Genomic DNA, 19,322 nt, shown 5'->3' with positions numbered 1-19,322 from the left:
CCAGGTGGCTGCCCCTGTCCTCAAGCCACAGTGTGCTTCCAAACAACCATCACCCTTTCTAACTCCTGCATCGGAGAGCAGGGCAGAGCAGGGCCTGCAGGAAACCAGACAACTCCTTACTTATACCATTATTAATATACAAGTTATCCTCAAGATGCAAGAGATAAGGTAAATATACTTTGAGAGAGCTATTTTGTTGCAATCCTCTTAATTTACCTCTAAATTCCTGCTTCCATACTGAATAAGAACACAATTCTCCCATCAAAGTTTCTGTAATCTATCATACCTTTACTTCCAGAGTAGCACCAAATGCCATTCGGAAATCTCCATTAAAATCTTTACTAAAAATCCTTTGGAATGTCTGTTTGAAGAGAGAAGTGTTGAAAGAATCTCCCATTACCATGTGACCCCTAGGAACAAAAACAGAAAAAAATAAAGTGAAAGTTTAAGAAAAGCATTCAGAAGCTCCCTCAATATTTACAAACAGTGACTTTATTAAAAAGGGGAAAAAAGGTACCATGTCCATTAATGTGCTACTCACTAGCTTAAATGGTAAATGGCAAATACAATTAGTCTCAGGAAAGAAACTAGAGTTAAACATGAAAAACAAAACCCTTTAAGAACAGTTCTACACTGTGATCACAGTAGTAGTTATACAAATCTACAGAGATGATAAAATTCCACAGAACTTCACATACCAAAAAAAGGTGCTATAAAACTAGTCAAATCCAAGTAAGATATGTAGTATATTTTACATTTAATTGTATTATGTCCGTGTTTTGATATTGTACTGTATTTATGTAAGATGATACTGTTGAGAGAAGGTGGATGAAGAGTATATTGGACCTCTATATTATTTTTGCATCTTCCTGTGAATCTTTAAGTATTTCAAAATTAGAAGTGAAAAAAAAAAGTCCTTCAATCAATAAATCCACTGGTCTAAATGGGCTATCTATTGAGCAAGCATCTCCAACTTCTTTCACACCTCTTCAGTATGGGAAAATACCCAGGCTTGCAAGAAATCCTTTTCAGGTTAATTCACTGTCTCAAAGCATTTAATCCTTGATGTTACATGAATTCTTTCTTATTTTTGATTACTGGTATTCATCACTTATTGAAGCTGGAGAAAAGTAGTCTGTAAAATTTCAACATTTCATATACTTGGGCTTCATGTAAGAAACACAACTTGATGCAGGTTTGTATCAAATAGTAATCTTAGACAAAAACTGCTAAATCCAGCTGTCATTCATAAAACAGGACTGGGAAAGAACAGAAAACTATCCAGTCTGGCTTTCTCAGAGCTTACGAACCCTCCCCAAATATCTACCTCCCCTTTTTCCTCCATGATTGCTGGGATAAAGACAGCATTTCCCAGCCGGCCTTGACTGTGACCATGTGGCCCAGTTCTGGCCTGCTGGAAGTGTTCTTGATGATTTGTAAGATGTGTCCTTAAGGGAAGGGGCATGTCCATCATCAACCCTTACTCTTTCCTGCTGCTGTACCATGACTAGAGCTCCAGCAAGGACCTTGAACCACAGATGGCATGAAAAGGATGGTGGAGCAGCACAGTAGGGGCCTCAGCCTCTGGTGGTGATGGAGTCAGCATTCCAGCCCTGGGCTGCCCACCTCCAGTGAGAGAAATACATCTGTAACTCATATAGGCCAGCTAATATTTTGAATTTTCTGTCACCTCCAGACAAACACATCCCCTCTAAAATACATCTGCCAAGTTATCATCCACATCAGGTGCGAACTCCTCTAACACCAGGCAGCTTACACCCTCCAAAAGCTGTCCATTTCACATCTGGACAGCTCTGACTGCTAAGAAAGACCTTTCTTTATACTGAAATTCTGTTTCCCAACAGCTTCTACTAATTGGTTCTAGTTCTACTCTGTGGTCCATACAGAACAAATCAGATTCCTTCTCCACAAAACGGTCCATTACTAACATCACACCCCATCTGTCTTCAGCTTCATCTGTTCTAGTTCCTTCACTCTCCATAGGACAAAAGTTCAAGTAGTCTCCTTTACTCTAATTGCTTCCCTTTGAACATCTCTAATTTATTTATAGATCCCTTTAAAATCAAAAAGCTCAGAATAGAAGAGGATATGGTGTGACTAGCACCAATGAGACCTACATTATTCTCTACTTTGATGATAACACAGACTAGGATCCTCCTGCTTTGCTGGAAATCATCTTTAACTGCTGGCTCACCTTGAGCTATTAATAAAACCTTCTAAGCCTTTTTTTTTAAACATCAGCTGGAGCGTGTTAGAAATGCAGACTCTCAGGCCCATCCCGCTGCTCTACACCCGCACTTCTCAAAATGGACGTGCACCGCAGTCGCCTGGGGCCCCTGTTCAGCGGCAGGGTCTGACAGGCCGAGGGGGAAACCCACACGGCGGCATTTCTAACAAGCTCTGGGTAATGCTGTTGCTGCCGGCCCACAGTCACACTTGTGAGTACCAAGCGTTCACATCAGTAGTTTTCAAACTTTGTTCCATGTTGGCATCACTGGTGGAGCTTTAAAAAATGATACTGCTAGGCCACACCTCATGCCAATTAATTCATTGTCTCTAGGGGTGGAACCCAAAGCTACAGTAGTTCTGGAGGTTACCCAGCTGATTTCAATGTGAAGCCAGGCTTAAGAACCAGTGCTCTACATCAGTGTCCTCACACTTTAGTATGTGGCAGAGTCACCTGGAGGGTTTGTTAAAACCGACTGCTGGGCTGCATCCCGAGAAATTTTGGGATGAGTCATGCAATGGAAATTTCTAATGAGTTCCCAGAAGCCTAGGAGGTTGCTGGCCTGGCACTATGCCCTTTGAGAACCACTGCTCTCCACCCTGATCTCTGAATATAATTCTGGCTTAGGCTATGAGTCAATGCATCCTCTAGGCCACAAGAGCAGTCAGTATTAGTCAAGAGGTACAGCCAATCAGCCAGGTAAAGTTTCTCATAATAGCTCTGCAAGCAGACCGTATTTCCTCCACTTCTCACAAGCAAATGCCATGCTGAAGTCCAGATAGCCCTGTGACATCTGACAACTCTACCCAAGAAATAAAGTTATCCAGGGATCTCCTACTAGTCACTGCTTCTGCCCCAGGCACCAGCTCCAGGCACTGAAACATAGCCCAGAGCTATATGAAAGCTTATTAAGTCTGCCTCACCCAATCCAGTGGCTCCATAACTTATTTCTCTTTCCTACAAGTAAACCCTCTCTCTTTTCCCAAGTGTTCCCTGCCAACATACCCAGTAAGATTTGTACAACACTTCATCTCCAAAAGTCCAGTTTGATCAAGAGCACAGGCATAAATATCAATGCAGTGACCGTTTGCAGCCGTTCGATTAGCAAGCATCTCATAGTGCTGAAAAGAGAGGAAAACTATCTTTATGAAAACAGTAGTGTTCTTTAGTAGGTATGCCTTAATATACCAAAGGAAGGCAATCAAAGGTAGAAATATGCAAACCATTTTTTGAAGCCTCCAAATAGAACTGAAATATAGTTTTCGATCTCAAAAACTGTTAGCAGTTTTCAGGCCTGCCCACTCTAGCTCAGGTCTAAAGAGCAGGGGCAGCCAAATCCTGGAAGATCATCCCAGCAGAGGCGTCCTGCTGACCACAAAGTGCGGCCTCAGCAAAGCAGCCATGTCCCTCCAGAGCAACTGAAGCCTGGCACTGGGGAAGCACAATTACAGCCTGGATCCCAGAGCACCTACCTTGGTTGCCTTTTTCATGAAACGCGCATTATCTTTCTCAATATCGTGCCAGGAACGAATAGGAGTCTTTAATTCATCTCCGACCACCATGCCAGGCCCTTGGGTGGGGGGACCTCCAGTAAACAACATGATCCTGGCTCCAGTGTTCGGAAAGGTGCCCTAAAATAGTACACGACATCATTTCAGAAGTATTCAGGATGGTTTCAATTTCTGTGAAGAAAGACTTCAAAGACAATTCCCTCGGCTGTTCTTTTTTTTCTAAACCTCCAAGGAGGTACTGGGGACTGAACCCAGGACCTCATACATGCAAAGCAGGCACTCAACCACTGAGCTACCCCAGCATCCCACCTCAGCTGCTCCATTTTTTTTTTTGTTTTACCCCGATGGCTCCCTCGTCTGTTTGCTCATTGTCTGCTCTTCGTTTTTGCTTGTTTCTTTCTTCTTTTAGGAGGCACTGGGGACCGAACCCAGGACTCCCCCCCCCGCCCCCATATGGGAGGGAGGTGCCCAACTGCTTGAGTTACATCCACTCCCTGTTCCTTTTTTGTTTTTGCTCCCTGTAAGCTTGTTGTCTTGCTCATTGTTTTTTCTCATTGTCTGCTTGGTGTTTTTTTTTTTTTGCTCGATGCCTGCTCATTATTTGTTTTGTCTTCTTTAGGAAGTACCAGGAACCAAACCTGGAACCTTCCGTGTGGGAGGCAGGGGCCCAACTGCCCAAACCATATCTGCTCCCCATATCTATTCTTAATATTGACAGTATCACAGAAGCACCACTCATCTTCTTCCAAACTGATCATACTGTCCATTTTAATAATTTACTGTATTTTCCTTTGCCCTACATTCCCTTATGTTCCTCAGGAAAACTTTTAGTACTTTCAAGACTGTGAAGTGCTTCTTCAGTGTGGATAATAATAGACTGAAGCACTGAAATTAACATGGACAGTATTTTGGCTTAAGTCACAAATGATTCTCAAACAAAAGCAACAAACACAATTCCTGATAGCAAGATGGCATGCTTTGAGAGGGCCCAGTAACGTCAGAATTACCTCCAATAGGCCAACAGCAATGGACAAAGCAACACCAGTGGATCGCAACGGTCTCTTCCCCTGAGTTACCGGCCATGGGTCCCTCTGCAGCTCCCCAAGAAGATCAGTGAGGTTCATGTCGATCTTGTGAATAGGCTGCAGAAAGCTGTACAATTTTGAAAGGACATGTCAACCGTCGTTCAATAAAGCACTCTGGTCCTCAACACTAGGACATACATAGTTATCAAAACAATTAGAGAAGAAAATAATAGAGATTTTTTTTCCCTCCAAAGTTATCTCTAACTACAAACAAAATAATTCAAAGCAATTTTACTGAGGAATATAACTAAAAGCCGAATATTTAGAAAGCTATATATGTAGCATATAGAACACTCAAACTACAGGGGAGCAACCTGTATAATTAAAGTTTAAGCAGCAAAAAAATCCCAAGGACATGTCAAATGTGGATTCAACCCATGAGTGATTGATTTATGAGGACAATCTTCATCATTCTGAAGATTCAGTTTGTGGATCTCACTTATTTCTCTTGAGCCTTAGGAAAACTACAGAAACACTGGTTTCTTAGCCAGCATGTTAGGCAATGCATTTTCTTGTGTTTGCTAGCTTTAACCCTGCCCAGGAGAGGCCCAGGCACTCAGTAAGCTGACTAAAACAAGTGCTGGGTCTCAGCTTTTTTGGGGGGCATCCAAAAGAAGACTTTTCAGTTTTGCTACTTTTACTTAAAGATCAAAAAGGACAGCAGCAGCTGTGGGAAGGGCATACCAAGTAGAGCAACAATTACCAGAATGATAAAAGTAGAACTTAAACACAATTGGCATTATGGCCTGCTCCCGAAGAGAGAATGATAACATCTATGGAACTGCAAAACTGGAGTTTAGATGTAGTAATTGCAGCTCAAAGAGGAACCTTTGCATTGATTGGTATTAAATGTTGTACCTATATGCCTGAAGAGTACAATGATAGCTTTTCTATTCTAGATCATATGCAGGATATTGAACATGTTAAAGTCCTGGTAAACTTAATTCATTTTCTAAGTAGTTAATGAATATGCCTATAAAATAAAAGAATGGCTCTCTTAAGTACTGTCTTTGCTTTGCTTGCCATGTGCTTATCTTGTTGCTGCCTATACTGTCTTTGTGAGTTTATGTCTAGGGCAGTGCCTCTCCTCATACCTCTCCTAGCTGTCTTAAGCATAATCACTGCTGTGGGAACTAGAGATGGCAGTTTATACTCAAACCTAGCAGGTTTACCACAATCTCCCAAGAATTAACCAACAGCATAAAAGAACTCAAGGAGGAATGCTGCTTCCCATCAACTTTGGGGGGATGCAGCCTCTGAAGGCACCCGGACTTTCTCACTCTCATGGTCCAGTATGTCACAGCTAGCCCCTTTTTTGGGCCTGCTCACCATGTATCTTCGTGTATCTTTGAAATTCTAATTAAGTTTAGATTTTACAGAATCACACCTTGTCATGTGGGGATTTCATCCATTTCCAAACAGGGTGCTGGACCATCTTCCCTCAACCTCAATAGAATAGCCAGAAAGGTTTATGCCCTGTCAGGTGGGGACTATGCCCTAACCAGGAGGAAGTATGACCTCTGGTCATAAGAATGACCATCACCCCTCAGCGCGAACTCTCTGAGGGAGGAGTTGAGGCAGGTTAGTACAGAGACACAAGGAGAAGACGAGCCAAAACATGGCCGATAGACAACATGGCTGAGACCCTGCTGAGACCTTGACCTTAAGATCCCAGTTGTGACTCTTCCAGGGCCAAAGGGAGGCCCCAGATATTCCAAACAGGCCTCAACGATGGTGGGATAATCAAAAACAGCTGGGGCCCCTCCCCTTAGCATTAGCAAAGGGAGGGATAATAGCTTAAAAGGTGCGTATTTCCATCCTTCTCTCCCATTACTCAGGAAGCACTGTTCTTTTTCCCCATTTCCCAATATCTAATAATTTTCCTTTTACTGGCTGTAGCAGTTTGATATTATTGATGAATTCCAAAAAGAAATATTGGATTATGTTTGTAAACTGATCTTTTCCACTGGGCATATTAGATTATATTGGATTCATAAGTTTCCTTGATTAAGTAATTATGTAAACCTCTAGTGCTAGTAGGGTGTTGAGTCCCCACCCTTTGGTGGGTGGGGACTCACAGATCAAAGGCATGGCAAAGGAAGAGTTGAGAGCTTTGAATGTTGGAATTTTGATGTTGGAATTTGAGGCTGAAGCTGGAGCTCCAGGGAGAGAGAGACAGAGCCGTTTGCCTGATAGTCTACGGCTGACCTTGTGGAGAGAGGTAACCTAGAGAGCGTCATAGTCTACAGCTGACCTTGTGGAGAAAACACAGGCACTGAGCCCAGAGGAACCAGGAAGCCTAAACCCTTGCAGATGACAGCAGCCATCTTGCTCCAACATGTGAAACAGACTTTATGTCTTGGTCTCTATCCGCTCCAACCCCAAATAAATACCCTTTATACCAATTTCTGGTATTTTGCATTGGCACCCCTTTGGCTGACTAATACACTGGCCAAAAAAAAAACACAATAAAAAAAAGAACAGTTACCCATGTGTCCATGAGAAAGGGAACATAGGGGAATAACTGAGTACAGTGGTCTCAAAACCTATATGATTATATAACTGCAAGCAGGAAAAACACTGAGCAAATCCCCCCTACACAAGTGTATATAATTTAGTTATAAAGTATATATATACTGATGAGCTCTGCCATTATAAAAGCTGGTAATACTAATCGTTCATTTTTTTCCTAAAAATAAGAAAACAGAAGTTCTGGTACTTTTCTTCCCTCACCGCACACGCTGTCCTGCACGCCTGTCACAGAACACACAAAAGCACATGCCAGAGTCTCACCTGCTCGAGACAAAAGGGTGCTCCTGGGGTTGAGAAGGCCGTGCTTGCTGCATGGGCATGGTTGGTTTGGTAAGGCCCAGCATATCCTAAAAAACAAAAAGACTCATTTCTCTTAATAGGAGAAGAACAGTGAGTCACTAATTTTTAAGAAATGCCTTTGTTCCTACTTGTGTACAAACAAGATACAAACCTGGATTTGCTTTGCAGTCAAATCCTTGGTCCCCCGGAAGACATAGCTTTTGGAGATCCCTTCGCAGCTGAGTTCATGAACCTGCACCATCCTTCCAAACGTGACCAGGCCCACAAGCGCGTCAGGAGGAAGGAGGCTCAGGGACATCTGCAGGGACTCCTTGAGGGCTTGAAGGTCATCTTCCTCCAGGCATGTGTCAACCACATAGAGGAAGATCAGAGGTGTCTGAGGACCCCGCTTTATGCAAAGAAAACAGGACAATGATCAGTATTTATTTAAATAGATGTAACTAGCTCTTTTTTACTCTCAGGAGATAAAGACATTTACGCAAGCCTCCTACATACCTCACTGAACAACTTAGGTTCAAATTAAAACAAACTAAACATAAAAGCTATTTGTATCCCACAATTTACTCAATATTGTTCCAGGTCCTTGGATACATCAGTGAATAGAAAGAACAAAGATCCCTGCCTGCTTCAAGGAGCTAACTTTCTGGAATGGGGAGACAGATGATAAACAATAAGCATAATAAATAAGTAAATCATATAGTATGCTAAAAGGTGTAAGTGCCATTTGAAAAAAAAAGGGCAGGTGGGGGTGGAATAAGGTAAAGGGCATTGCAAACAGCACGAGAGGAGACAGAAGGCAGGTCCCAAGAAGCAGCCTTATTGAGAAAGTAACATTTCAGCAAAAGCCTGAAGGAGGAAGAACAGGAGAGCTGTGCTGGTATACAGGGAAGGAACAAAGCCCAAGGAGCCAGGCCCACAGGCAGAAGCACTCCTGGCACACAGGATGAAAGTCAAGGTGTCCCACGGGGCTGAACAAGGCTACTAGTAGAAACTGGGGTCACACTTGGTAACACAGGGCTGGCTGTAACAGTGCTTTAAAGACTGTCTTTCAGTCTGAGTAAAAAGGAGGGCCATTTTTACCATTGGGGATTTCTGAACAGAGAAGTAACATATATTTTTAAAGAATTACTCTGGCTGCTGGGTTAAGAACAAAATATAAAAGGCTGAGATGATTAATTTTATATGTCAGCTTGGCTAGGCCATGGCGCCTGGTTGTTTGGTCAAACATATAGATGTTGCTGTGAAGGTATTTTGTAGATGTGGTTAACATCTACAGTTGACTTTAAGTAAAGGAGATTACCCTCCATAATGTAGTGGGCCTAGTCAAGCAGTTTAAGGCCTTAGGAGTAAAAAACTGAGATTTCCTGGGAAAGAAGAAATTTAGCCTCAAGACTACAGTATAGAAATCCTGAGATTTCAGCCTGCCAACTTGTTCTATGGAGGTCAGATCTGTCAGTCACCACAATTATGTGAGCCAATCCCTGAAAATAAACCCAACATTCATATACATATATCCCATTGGTCCTGTTTCTCTGGAGATCCCTGACTGATAAAGTGGGTAAGGGTAAAATCATGGAAAACAGGAGATTTTCAAAGTAATACAAGTAGGAGAAAGGGGGTGCCTTAAAATAGTAGCAGTAGGGAGAGAGAGAGAAGTGGTTGGGTTCTGGATAAATTTTTAATTCAGAGTCAACAGGATTTCCTAATGGATTATATATAAGATGTGAGAGAAAGAGGTTAAAGACAAGTCTAAGGTTTTTAAGCTAAACACCTAGAAATGGAGTACCATTAACAGAGATGGAGGGAAGAAGTTTTGACCCAATGGATAGGGCATCTGCCTACCACATGGGAGGTCCAAGGTTCAAACCCAGAGCCTCCTGACCCATGTGGTGAGCTGGCCCATGCACAGCGCTGATGCATGCAAGGAGTGCCATGCCATGCAGGGGTATCCCCCGCATAGGGGAGCCCCACGCGCAAGGAGTGTACCCCATAAGCGCAAAAAAAAATGCATCCTGCCCAGGAGTGGGGCTGCATGCACGGAGAACTGACACAGCAAGATGACACAACAAAAAGAGACGCAGAGTCCCAGTGCTGCTGACAAGAATCCAAGCGGACACAGAAGAACACACAGTGAATGGACACAGAGAGCAGACAACTGGGGGGAGGAGGGGAGAGAAATAAATAAAAAATAAATCTTAAAAAAAAAAAAACAGATGGAGAAGGCTACAAGAAGACAGGTTTTGAATTTAATCTGTTTCACCTTTTCCATAGCCTTATCTCAGGACTCACAAACAATGCCAATATGCTAAGTGCATATGCAGCACAACCTTATGTTCAGGATCCTGCTACCCTCAGATTTCAATTCCTTTCCTTGGTCTTTCAGACAGGACAGGAACATGGAAATTTCAAGAGAAACTCGATATTAAATGTACAACACCGAAGTTACCTGTATGACATATTCAATTGTAGAAAATTGGGGCATCAATTCAGCAGGCTGATTGACCTCAGATATGCCTGCATAAGCTGGAGGAAACTGAAGAGAAGAAGTAAACAAAGCAGTGTTTTATTAGGGCTGAAAGACAATTTTATATTATACTGTTTTATTTTTCATGTATAAAAATGGTTAATGGTCATATATTCTGAAATCACAAAATAGAAAATGTATTAAGATATTAAAAGGAAACGGACTTTGGCCCAGTGGTTAGGGCGTCCGTCTACCACATGAGAGGTCCGCGGTTCAAACCCCGGGGCCTCCTTGACCCGTGTGGAGCTGGCCATGCGCAGCGCTGATGCGCGCAAGGAGTGCCGTGCCACGCAGGGGTGTCCCCCGCGTAGGGGAGCCCCACGCGCAAGGAGTGCACCTCTAAAGGAGAGCCGCCCAGCGCGAGAGAAAGTGCAGCCTGCCCAGGAATGGCGCCACCCACACTTCCCGTGCCGCTGACGACAACAGAAGCGGACAAAGAAACAAGACGCAGCAAAAAGACACAGAAAACAGACAACCGGGGAAGGGGAGGGGAATTAAATAAAAATAAAATCTTTAAAAAAAAAAAAAAGATATTAAAAAAACAATACTTAAAAGAATATAAGACTGCCTTATATTTATATCCTGCTGTAACTTTTAAATGTTTTTTAAAAACCACACTATTAAAAATACTTTTTAATCTATGCCCTGCAAATTAAAGGCTGAGATTTTTTTCACTGGCCTCATCAATAGTCTATGTGGAAGACTTAAAAAGCCTTTCTTTGGGCTTATGAGAATGACTGTTATTGATAAAATAATATATGTGCATTGCAGAAAAATCAGCAAGTACAAAAACCAATCAGAAAAACAAACAATCATATCACCTAGAGGTAGTTACCATCAACACCTCGGCATATTTCCTCCCAGAATTTTTCTAGGCACAGTTGAGATCATCCCCTAAATGCAATTTTGCAAACTGTTTTTTTGCAATTAACGTAATGGCATAGACATTATCTTTTGTTTATAAAACTCTCTGCAAACATTTTAAAGTCATAGCCTGTGGGTGGTTTTGAATCCTAATAATCTATAGCTATATATAAATATATATATACAGCTTTATATTAGAAAGGTACATCTCCCCAAGATTCAGCAACTGATCAATCACTGCAGTCAATGGTCACAGAACACAGTGACCAACTGCAAGTATGGCTGAGGAGTGGAAAAGCAGCTTTAAGGGGCCATTAGCCAGAAGGAAGGAATATTACTGGGACATCAGAACCCTAGCCAGAGCCCTGGCAGGAGCCAACAGAAGACCTCTAACTTCATCTTGGCTATAGCTGTCCACAGGCTGCTGCTGCCATGAGAGTAGGAGAACTGCAAAAAGGTGTGGAAGAAAACACAGATAAACCCAGACAAGGTGGCTACCTCCCAGCAACTGAGAGGGGTTAGGTTTCCCCAGCCAAACAGCCGCAGGGAACAGGAAGGGGGGGCTGAGATTACCCTAGTCCCTCAAGGGCAACCTCACTTATCTTCTAGCTCTACAACTCACTGAACTTCATTTCTCAATAGTCCAGCTGGGAGGATCATAAAAGATTATTTCAGCCAAAGACATGCAGATTTCCAGACCACACCTATAAACTGGCAGGTGGAGACCTCAGAAATGCATTAAGTTAACTGTTGAGTATTTTTTTTTGCTTTCTTTAAAATTTGTTTTGTTTGCACTATATATTTATAAAATAACTGTAATAACCTCAAATATTTACATAGCACTTCTGTGCCAAGCATTGTTCTAAGTGCCTTATTTTCATTAACTCAGTTTAATTATCACAACAATACTATGAAGCAGGTATAGTACTGTTAAGGTTTTTTTTTTTTTTTTTTTAAGAAGGTACCAGGTCTTGAACCAGGGACCTCATACATGCAAAGCACAAACTCAGCTGCTGGCTCAACCACTAAGGTACTCACTCCACATTATTAACCTAATTTTAAAGGCAAGGAAACTGAGGCACAGGAGATGACTTGACCAAAGTTGCACGGGTAATAAGCAGTGGATCCAAGAATCAAACCCAGGCAGTCTGGCTACAAAGTTCTTGCTCTTAACCAACATGTACCCTGCCTTAGAATTTTGACAACTAATTACATTAAACACAGATGTCAGTTCTGAATATAACAGACTGCAGGAATGTTTTTAAGAATTGTATATATTTCTGAATCTTCAAGGAGATAAATTGTGTATGGAATCTGCTTATAGTTTCCAAAGCTGTGGAGAGTCATCAACTATACATTATTTTCTTCATCATTGAACTGAGATTCTGAAAATGAGGTTGTTAATTATAATTATGATCAAATATATGAGTAAATAAATGTAATAAATAGCTTAAGATCTCCTGAAACAGTATACTTTATGTTGGGCACAATTAATTTTTTTCTAACAGTGTTACTGAGGCATAGTTTACATTCTATAAAATACACCCATTACAGTGTACAATTCAATGTTTTTAGTAAATTTACAGAGTTATGCAGTAATCACCACAATCTAGTTTTAGAACATTTCTATCATAAGCACAATTAATTTTAAAGAGAAATCTCTCACCATGTTTAAGCTACTTCTAGTTTAGCAATTTGAAAATTTGAAAAAGAAGCTCAACACTATATCTACATGCTAAAAGTCAGAAAGATCAGAAAATCAGACTATCTATCCAATTAGAATAAGCTGAAGTAAAATATGAACAGATTTGTTTTCTTAAAGAAATTATCTATGATAAGAAAAGGGAAATGTATGTCTCCTCCTCAGCAAATGACAAGAACCCAAATAATGAAACGGAGTACAAAAGAATAATCACAAATGTTCAACATTTAATATTAGGCTTAACAAAAGCCATCACCTTAAGTTCAGCAAAAATTGCTGACTGCCACTGCAGACACCAATTCAACCTCAGTTAATTTTTTTTTTTTAGTATAACTTAAATGAAACAAAATTTTAAAAAAATATTTCACATACCTGATTTCTCTGGAAACAGAAATTACAGGCCCAAAGTTTTGCTCGATAATCAACCTGACTGTAAGAAAGGTAAATATTACAATTAGGCGCCACTTTTATTTTAAGGTAGAAAGCATTCAGATGTGAATCTCAAGTTCAGTAAATCATATAGATAAGTGTTTCTGTGTATGTGCATGAATGGATAAGAGTATGCAAAACATTCACTGCACTCAGAGTGACAGTGTTCTAAGTATACCAAAAGATTCCTTCAAACAGCTGCAATGAAGAATTAGTAAGTCATTTTCTCTCTTTTCCAACTTCTAGGTAATTTTTTAAATGTCCTGGTTTATATGAATTGTAGTTATTTCTTCTTGCAATTATCTTAACATAGTCTTCATAGTTTTTCTAATACCTTTATTGTTCAGATGTGCTAAACTGCTAAATTTCAATACTAAAAGGACATTTTACACACAGGAAAAACTTCCTAGACTTTAACCTCTCATAGCCCACTTGAAGAAAAGTTGGACAGGTATGCTTTTGTGTTGAAACAGTTCCTAGAAATGGCTTAAATGCTTCATTGCTTTTTTATCCCCTTTTTACATTTAGAAAATTAACAACCAATGGCTATCACTTAAAACACTGCAGCGTTCTTATATTTGGACACATTAAATAAAGACAAAGGAATGAAGTAAAAAATATTCCTCGTATGAAAATCTATTTTTCAAAGAGTGTGACACTTTCAACCTTTTTAAGAATTGTTTCAAATAACCTCCACTCAAGAAGAAATATCATGGGTGCAAAAGACTTATAAAAATTAAGAACAAAATACTTAGAGTTAAAATTTCTTCTGCCTATTAGTTCTTCTTACCATACAGCATCACCACACCAGGTAAATATGGGAAAACGGGTCTTAAACTTTTGGATTTTTCTTGGGAAAATGCTTCAAAAGGTGACAGTAAAATCCAGATATGGATTAAGCCAAGAGAAAATTGAAAATCAGCAAGTAAAGTGAATTCCAAATCCTTTCCCTCTACCTATACCTCATACCCATAAGACTCCCAACTCTATCTGAAGTGTTAGGACAGGTAGAAACTCACCATCTGCCACTCACTGAAAACTGATGCCTTGCCCAAGTTGACTATTAGGAGAATCACATATAAATATAATTTATCACATTCACAATTTTTTTTTTTAACAGTTTTTAAAAGAATTCATACCAGAGTGGATTGAGAATGGCTTTGCAAGTTGGCCTGCTGCAAAGCACAGGTTCATACTGTACAGGAGGTAGGTCTGGACGTTCTTTTAAAGGTGTCAGGAGACAAGCCAAGGGAACCACCATTCTTGTAGCCTCAAGACGGCTAGAAGGCCATACATTCCAACTAAAACGAACTCCATCCCGTTCTTCATTCTGATGAATAAACTCCAGATATGTCGTCATGCTCTAAAAAGGAACTGAAGAGAAAGCTTCGATTATATATGAAATTCTCAACTCAACTTCAAAACAGAAGATAGTCATCTAACACAGGGTTTCTTAAACTCTTAGTCTAGAAGAACTTGTTACTGTAGGATGACAACATTTCCTTTCCCTCTGACCCCCAAAAGCCAACTCATTTCACACTTACCTTTGATTACTGCTCTTTTCTCGTCCTCCTCTCTAGCATTTAAAAGGGATGGGTGATTTGCAATCATATGATCATTTCTTAGCTGTGTGTGGTAGAATAATACTGCTCTAAACCTTCTCAGAGATCACACATCATCTCATTCATTAAGTCCACCTCAGCCCTCACCCAAGTTCAAGTCTCAAACTCTGTTTCAAAGTCCACCTACCTTCCTCCTGACCCCCTTCCCTTCTACTTCTCCTAAGATTGAAACACTGTATTAAATGTTACATTCCGTGGAATCTTGTCTTTTTGTGCCTTTCCCTCTCCTTTGTATATGAGAAAAGAACTTGATATTTATCTCTGAATCCAGTTCATAATGGGAATAGCTACCAGTATTGGAACTATTTTCTACCTGGGATCACCAAAATGACAAGGGAAAGTTTGCTATTATGCGAGTCTCACCAGGACCTCTTTCTGTGACTGCTTGTGCTCATGCCTTGAAAAACACCAGTTAAACTAAGTTTTTCAAATATGGATAAATCTAACTCCATTGAGTGTTTTATACATTCTGTTCACATCCTAAAATCCAGACTTACGCATACCTCAGTTACTAGGCTCAAGGCAACAAACCCCTTAGGAAAAGTAGAAAATAGGCAAATTAAAGAATCTGTATGAAAGCCTCCAATATCCACTTTACATAGTACTGAATAACTGGTCTTGTATTATTAATTTTATTTTAGGCAATACCGGAGATTGAACCTAGGACCTCATATTAATACATAGGAAGCAGGCGCTCAACCACCAAGCTACATCTGCTCCTCTCCATGTAATTTTAAGAAGTACTATATTATAAATAATTTGGATATTATATAGCTAGAAAAGCAAAGGAATGAATTACTGCACTACTCACAACCCAGGCCACAAGAATTCCAAATGTTTGCTCCAACTGAAACTCTAAGTGTCAGTTATTTTTGGCAAAAGCAGGAAACGGAAGCACTGTGCACACAGAAAGCACTTTGCTGCTTCGACAGTGACAAAGAGGTAACTCAAGTGGGAATGAAAGCAAGTTCTAATATCACAGTTCTCAGCAAGCTTCATTTAATGACCTTTTACCCCTCTCAAAATTCAGTTATTACAAGGTACTGGCTCTTTCCAATGTCCCCAAACATATTAAAACCTGTGCCTGTTTACCCCTTCACTCCTTAGCATGCATTCCTAACCTTGGCCACAAAACCCACAGGGGACTTCAGAAGGTCAACGAATCCTCTGAGATTGTACGCAAAAATATGTGCTTGAGTAAAGTACATTTTCCTAGGCAGTCGAGTCCACAGCTTACATGGAATCGTCAAAGGCGGCATTTGAAAAAGTTAATAGCTGAACGAATGAATTGATGAATGAATGAATGAATGAATGAATGAATGAATGAATGATTTGGAAAGATCCCGTAGGAGTATTCGCCAAAAAAAACTCTCAACCACCTTTATCTCACCAAGACATAAGTTTTGAGGACACAATAAGCATCTGTAGCCAAGTATGAGTAAAACTTAATGCTTGAAGGAATTCCGAAGAACTGGATTCCAGTTCCAGCTCTGCCACGAAGCAGAAGTCACTTCACCTAAGTTCGAATTCCTCGACTATAAAATGGGGGCTGATCCCTTCTGACTATGAGTACCCCGAGATTCTGAGGGATCCAGAGCCAGAAGCCCGTCCTCCGGACTCCCGGCCTGGCCCGGGACGTCTCACACTGAACAGACCCGAGAGTCACCATCGCCCGCCGGGAAGGGGCCTCACCACAGCTCAGAACAGTCCACCTCGCCCCCTGAAGAGAATCACGCCCGCGCCCTCGGCCCTACATACATCACCTCCGCTCCCAAGCCGCTCACCTGGCCGAAGGTGTTCACCTGGCCCCAGGAGTCCGCACCTGCAGCTGGTAGAGATCCGATCCGCCACCCACAGCCAAGTCCAGCTCAGCTATCAGCCAATTGGTCAGCGCCGCTGTGCGTCACGCCACAGCGCCGTCTGCTGGCCAATCAAGAGCGCTTCTCCGGGGAAACCCCCGGAAACAAGACATTCGGACAAGCCGTACCGCCATGTTGGAAAAGGGCAAGACAGTCGTGCTTAGCGCTTGAAAAATCACAGTTCTTAAACACACGTCTCCCCATTCTCACCCTGAAACTTTTCTTCAAAAAACTCCGGGGTCCGCCGGACAGTTCCCTCGTAACAGCCAGCTCCCCTCAGGGCTTTGACCTGATAAAAAATGATGTCCGCCCGCCTCAGCGGGAAGTCGCCTTAGTTACCGGGAAGCGAGAACGATGACGTGGACCCCAAAAGAGGAAGCGGTGACCGGGAAAGGAAACTGGAGCGGGCGGGCCGGTGGCGTCAGCGGCCCGGAAGTGGCGACGAGAGAAGGCCGCGACTAGAGGCAATGAGCATGCGCACATTCGCTGGGACAGGTCTCGGCGTCTAACATTGACTATAATTCCAATTTATGTTGTTCGTCTTCGTCACATTGCAAGGTTTTCTCCTCACTCGCGCTTTATTGACTTCGTGCTCTCACGGGAGGCTGGCGCTGGCACACAGTCCTCTGAGTGTCTAACCTGTCATTCTTCTCTGAGGGAACGAAAAATGGAGAACTGGCATACAAGCATTTTTTTTTACTAACAAAGCTCTTAATTACATAGACCACAACTTTCTACAGTCTTCACAACCGTTTTATACCTTCTTATAAGTGGAAAAATGAACGCATTTGTTAATCTGGGTGCGGATGTATCCTCTCTGTAGCATATAAAAATAAACTATATAATTTCAAATTATGCTTAGACAATATAAAGGCATCCGAGAATTATCCATAAGCTCGATTTATATTAGTACAAAGTTTGAAATTACCTAAAGATCACAGAAATTAGTTTAAACTAATGAGCTGTGAAACAAATCGTTAAGAGATTGCAGAAAGATGTATGCACAATTAGAGTGACCCTCTATGGTTTATTATGACAAAAAATTGGAATTAGTATCTAAAAATAAGGGAGTAGTTAAATAACGTATAGTCAGTTCACATGCTAAAATATTACATGGTCATTAAAATATTTTTTCAGAAACTAATGGCATGGGAAATGCTAATAATATTACAATAATGAAAAATCAGAATAGAAAAGTGCACTTAAAATAGATCCTAATTTTGTAAACTATGCATATGTCTAAGGAAAGGCTGGAAGGATGGAAGATAAGGCAGTAAACAGTTAACAGTTGTCTCTGCAAAATGGGCTTGCAAGTATTTGTTTTCTTTATGTGTTCCTGGAAAATTTTAAAGTAATCTGTATAATTTTCATAATAGAAAATAAAAGAGTAACAAGGGGAAATAAAGGTGGGAATGTAAGGTGGAACTAGGAAAGAAGTTAGGCCACAATGTTAAAATCATATAATATGGTGCCCTTGATACATGAGGCCCAGAAATTTGCCTCTCAGCTTTGTCATAACCATCACAGAGAGGGAAGCACAGTGACGGATGAGACTCATGCCTGTGGTATAAAATAAAACAGTCACTAAGAAGAGGCAGATTATTCTTGATACTGAGACCAGAGATATATCTCTCCCCTGGACCCTCATAGAGAGTACACTGTGTGATTTAGTGAACTGTATTCTCCCACTCCGCCTTTGGCCATAAAAAAAGTAATCTTTTTTTTTTTAACAGGCCACAGTATAGGGCCAAAGAGCTACTTCAGGACATGTGGTGCATGGATCTTTGATTGTCTGTCTGCATACAAAGTGTCCAGAACAGTGAGCCTCTGTCTCACCACACACCCAGAGAAGTCATCTTTCTGGAGAAGACTTCCTTTGTCAAGTGAGCTCAAGTGGCTCTCTGCCCATCCCATCCCATCCCATTCCAAAACATATATAACATAAAATTTGATATTTTAATCAGTTTAAAGTGTATGATGCAGTGGCAAGAATCTGTACTTTTGACAAAGACTTCACACCCTTCTTTGGCACAGGACTTTTTTTTTTTAGATTTATTTTTTATTTATTTCTCTCCCCTTCCTCGCCGCCCCCCCCCCCCACTCCCCTAGTTGTCTGCTCTCTGTGTCCATTCACTGTGTGTTCTTCTGTGACCGCTTCTATCCTTATTAGCAGCACTGGGAATCTGTTTCTTTTTGTTGCATCATCTTGTTTTGTCAGCTGTCCATGTGTGTGGTTCAAATCTTGGGTAGGCTGCACTTTCTTTCACACTGGGTGGCTCTCCTTATGGGGCACACTCCTTGCGTGTGGGGCTCCCCTATGCGGGGGACACCCCTGCGTGGCAGGGCACTCCTTGTGCGCATCAGCACTGCGCATGGGCCAGCTCCACACGGGTCAAGGAGTCCCGGGGTTTGAACCACGGACTCCCATGTGATAGGCGAACGCCCTTATCCAGTGGGCCAAGTCCGCTTCCAATTTTGAGAAACACTGCTCTGAAGATGGCTTCAATAACGTGATAAGCATAATCATAATTGCATCATGACAACTAGGTCATGCTTATTTTGTGTTCTTTCCTCTCTCCCATCCTTGATATACTTCTGTTAAAAGAAAAACTTTTCAGGCAATTTAAGATCTTACAGCTGGAAGCA

The 19,322-nt window shown here is 41.3% G+C and overlaps 1 protein-coding gene across 1 annotated transcript in view; it reads right to left on the bottom strand.

Moving 5' to 3' along the window:
* SEC23B (SEC23 homolog B, COPII coat complex component) overlaps positions 1-17,130 on the bottom strand; it is a 36,577-nt gene extending 19,447 nt beyond the window's left edge. The window contains exons 1-10 of the mRNA XM_004472373.5: positions 16,602-17,130; positions 14,335-14,569; positions 13,139-13,196; positions 10,123-10,209; positions 7,828-8,064; positions 7,638-7,723; positions 4,767-4,911; positions 3,721-3,879; positions 3,254-3,369; positions 287-410 (exon numbers count right to left, since the gene is read on the bottom strand). Coding sequence (XP_004472430.1) covers positions 287-410; positions 3,254-3,369; positions 3,721-3,879; positions 4,767-4,911; positions 7,638-7,723; positions 7,828-8,064; positions 10,123-10,209; positions 13,139-13,196; positions 14,335-14,555 — 1,233 coding nt within the window. The 5' untranslated portion in view covers positions 14,556-14,569; positions 16,602-17,130. The remainder of the gene's footprint in view (positions 1-286; positions 411-3,253; positions 3,370-3,720; positions 3,880-4,766; positions 4,912-7,637; positions 7,724-7,827; positions 8,065-10,122; positions 10,210-13,138; positions 13,197-14,334; positions 14,570-16,601) is intronic.
* Positions 17,131-19,322: the final 2,192 nt, after the last annotated feature.

The sequence above is a fragment of the Dasypus novemcinctus genome, chromosome 24 (genome assembly GCF_030445035.2).
Source record: "Dasypus novemcinctus isolate mDasNov1 chromosome 24, mDasNov1.1.hap2, whole genome shotgun sequence".
In the NCBI taxonomy this organism is placed as follows: Eukaryota; Metazoa; Chordata; class Mammalia; order Cingulata; family Dasypodidae; genus Dasypus; species Dasypus novemcinctus.
The sequence above is the reverse complement of the archived record's forward strand: the minus strand, read 5'-3'. Positions and strand labels throughout refer to the sequence as shown.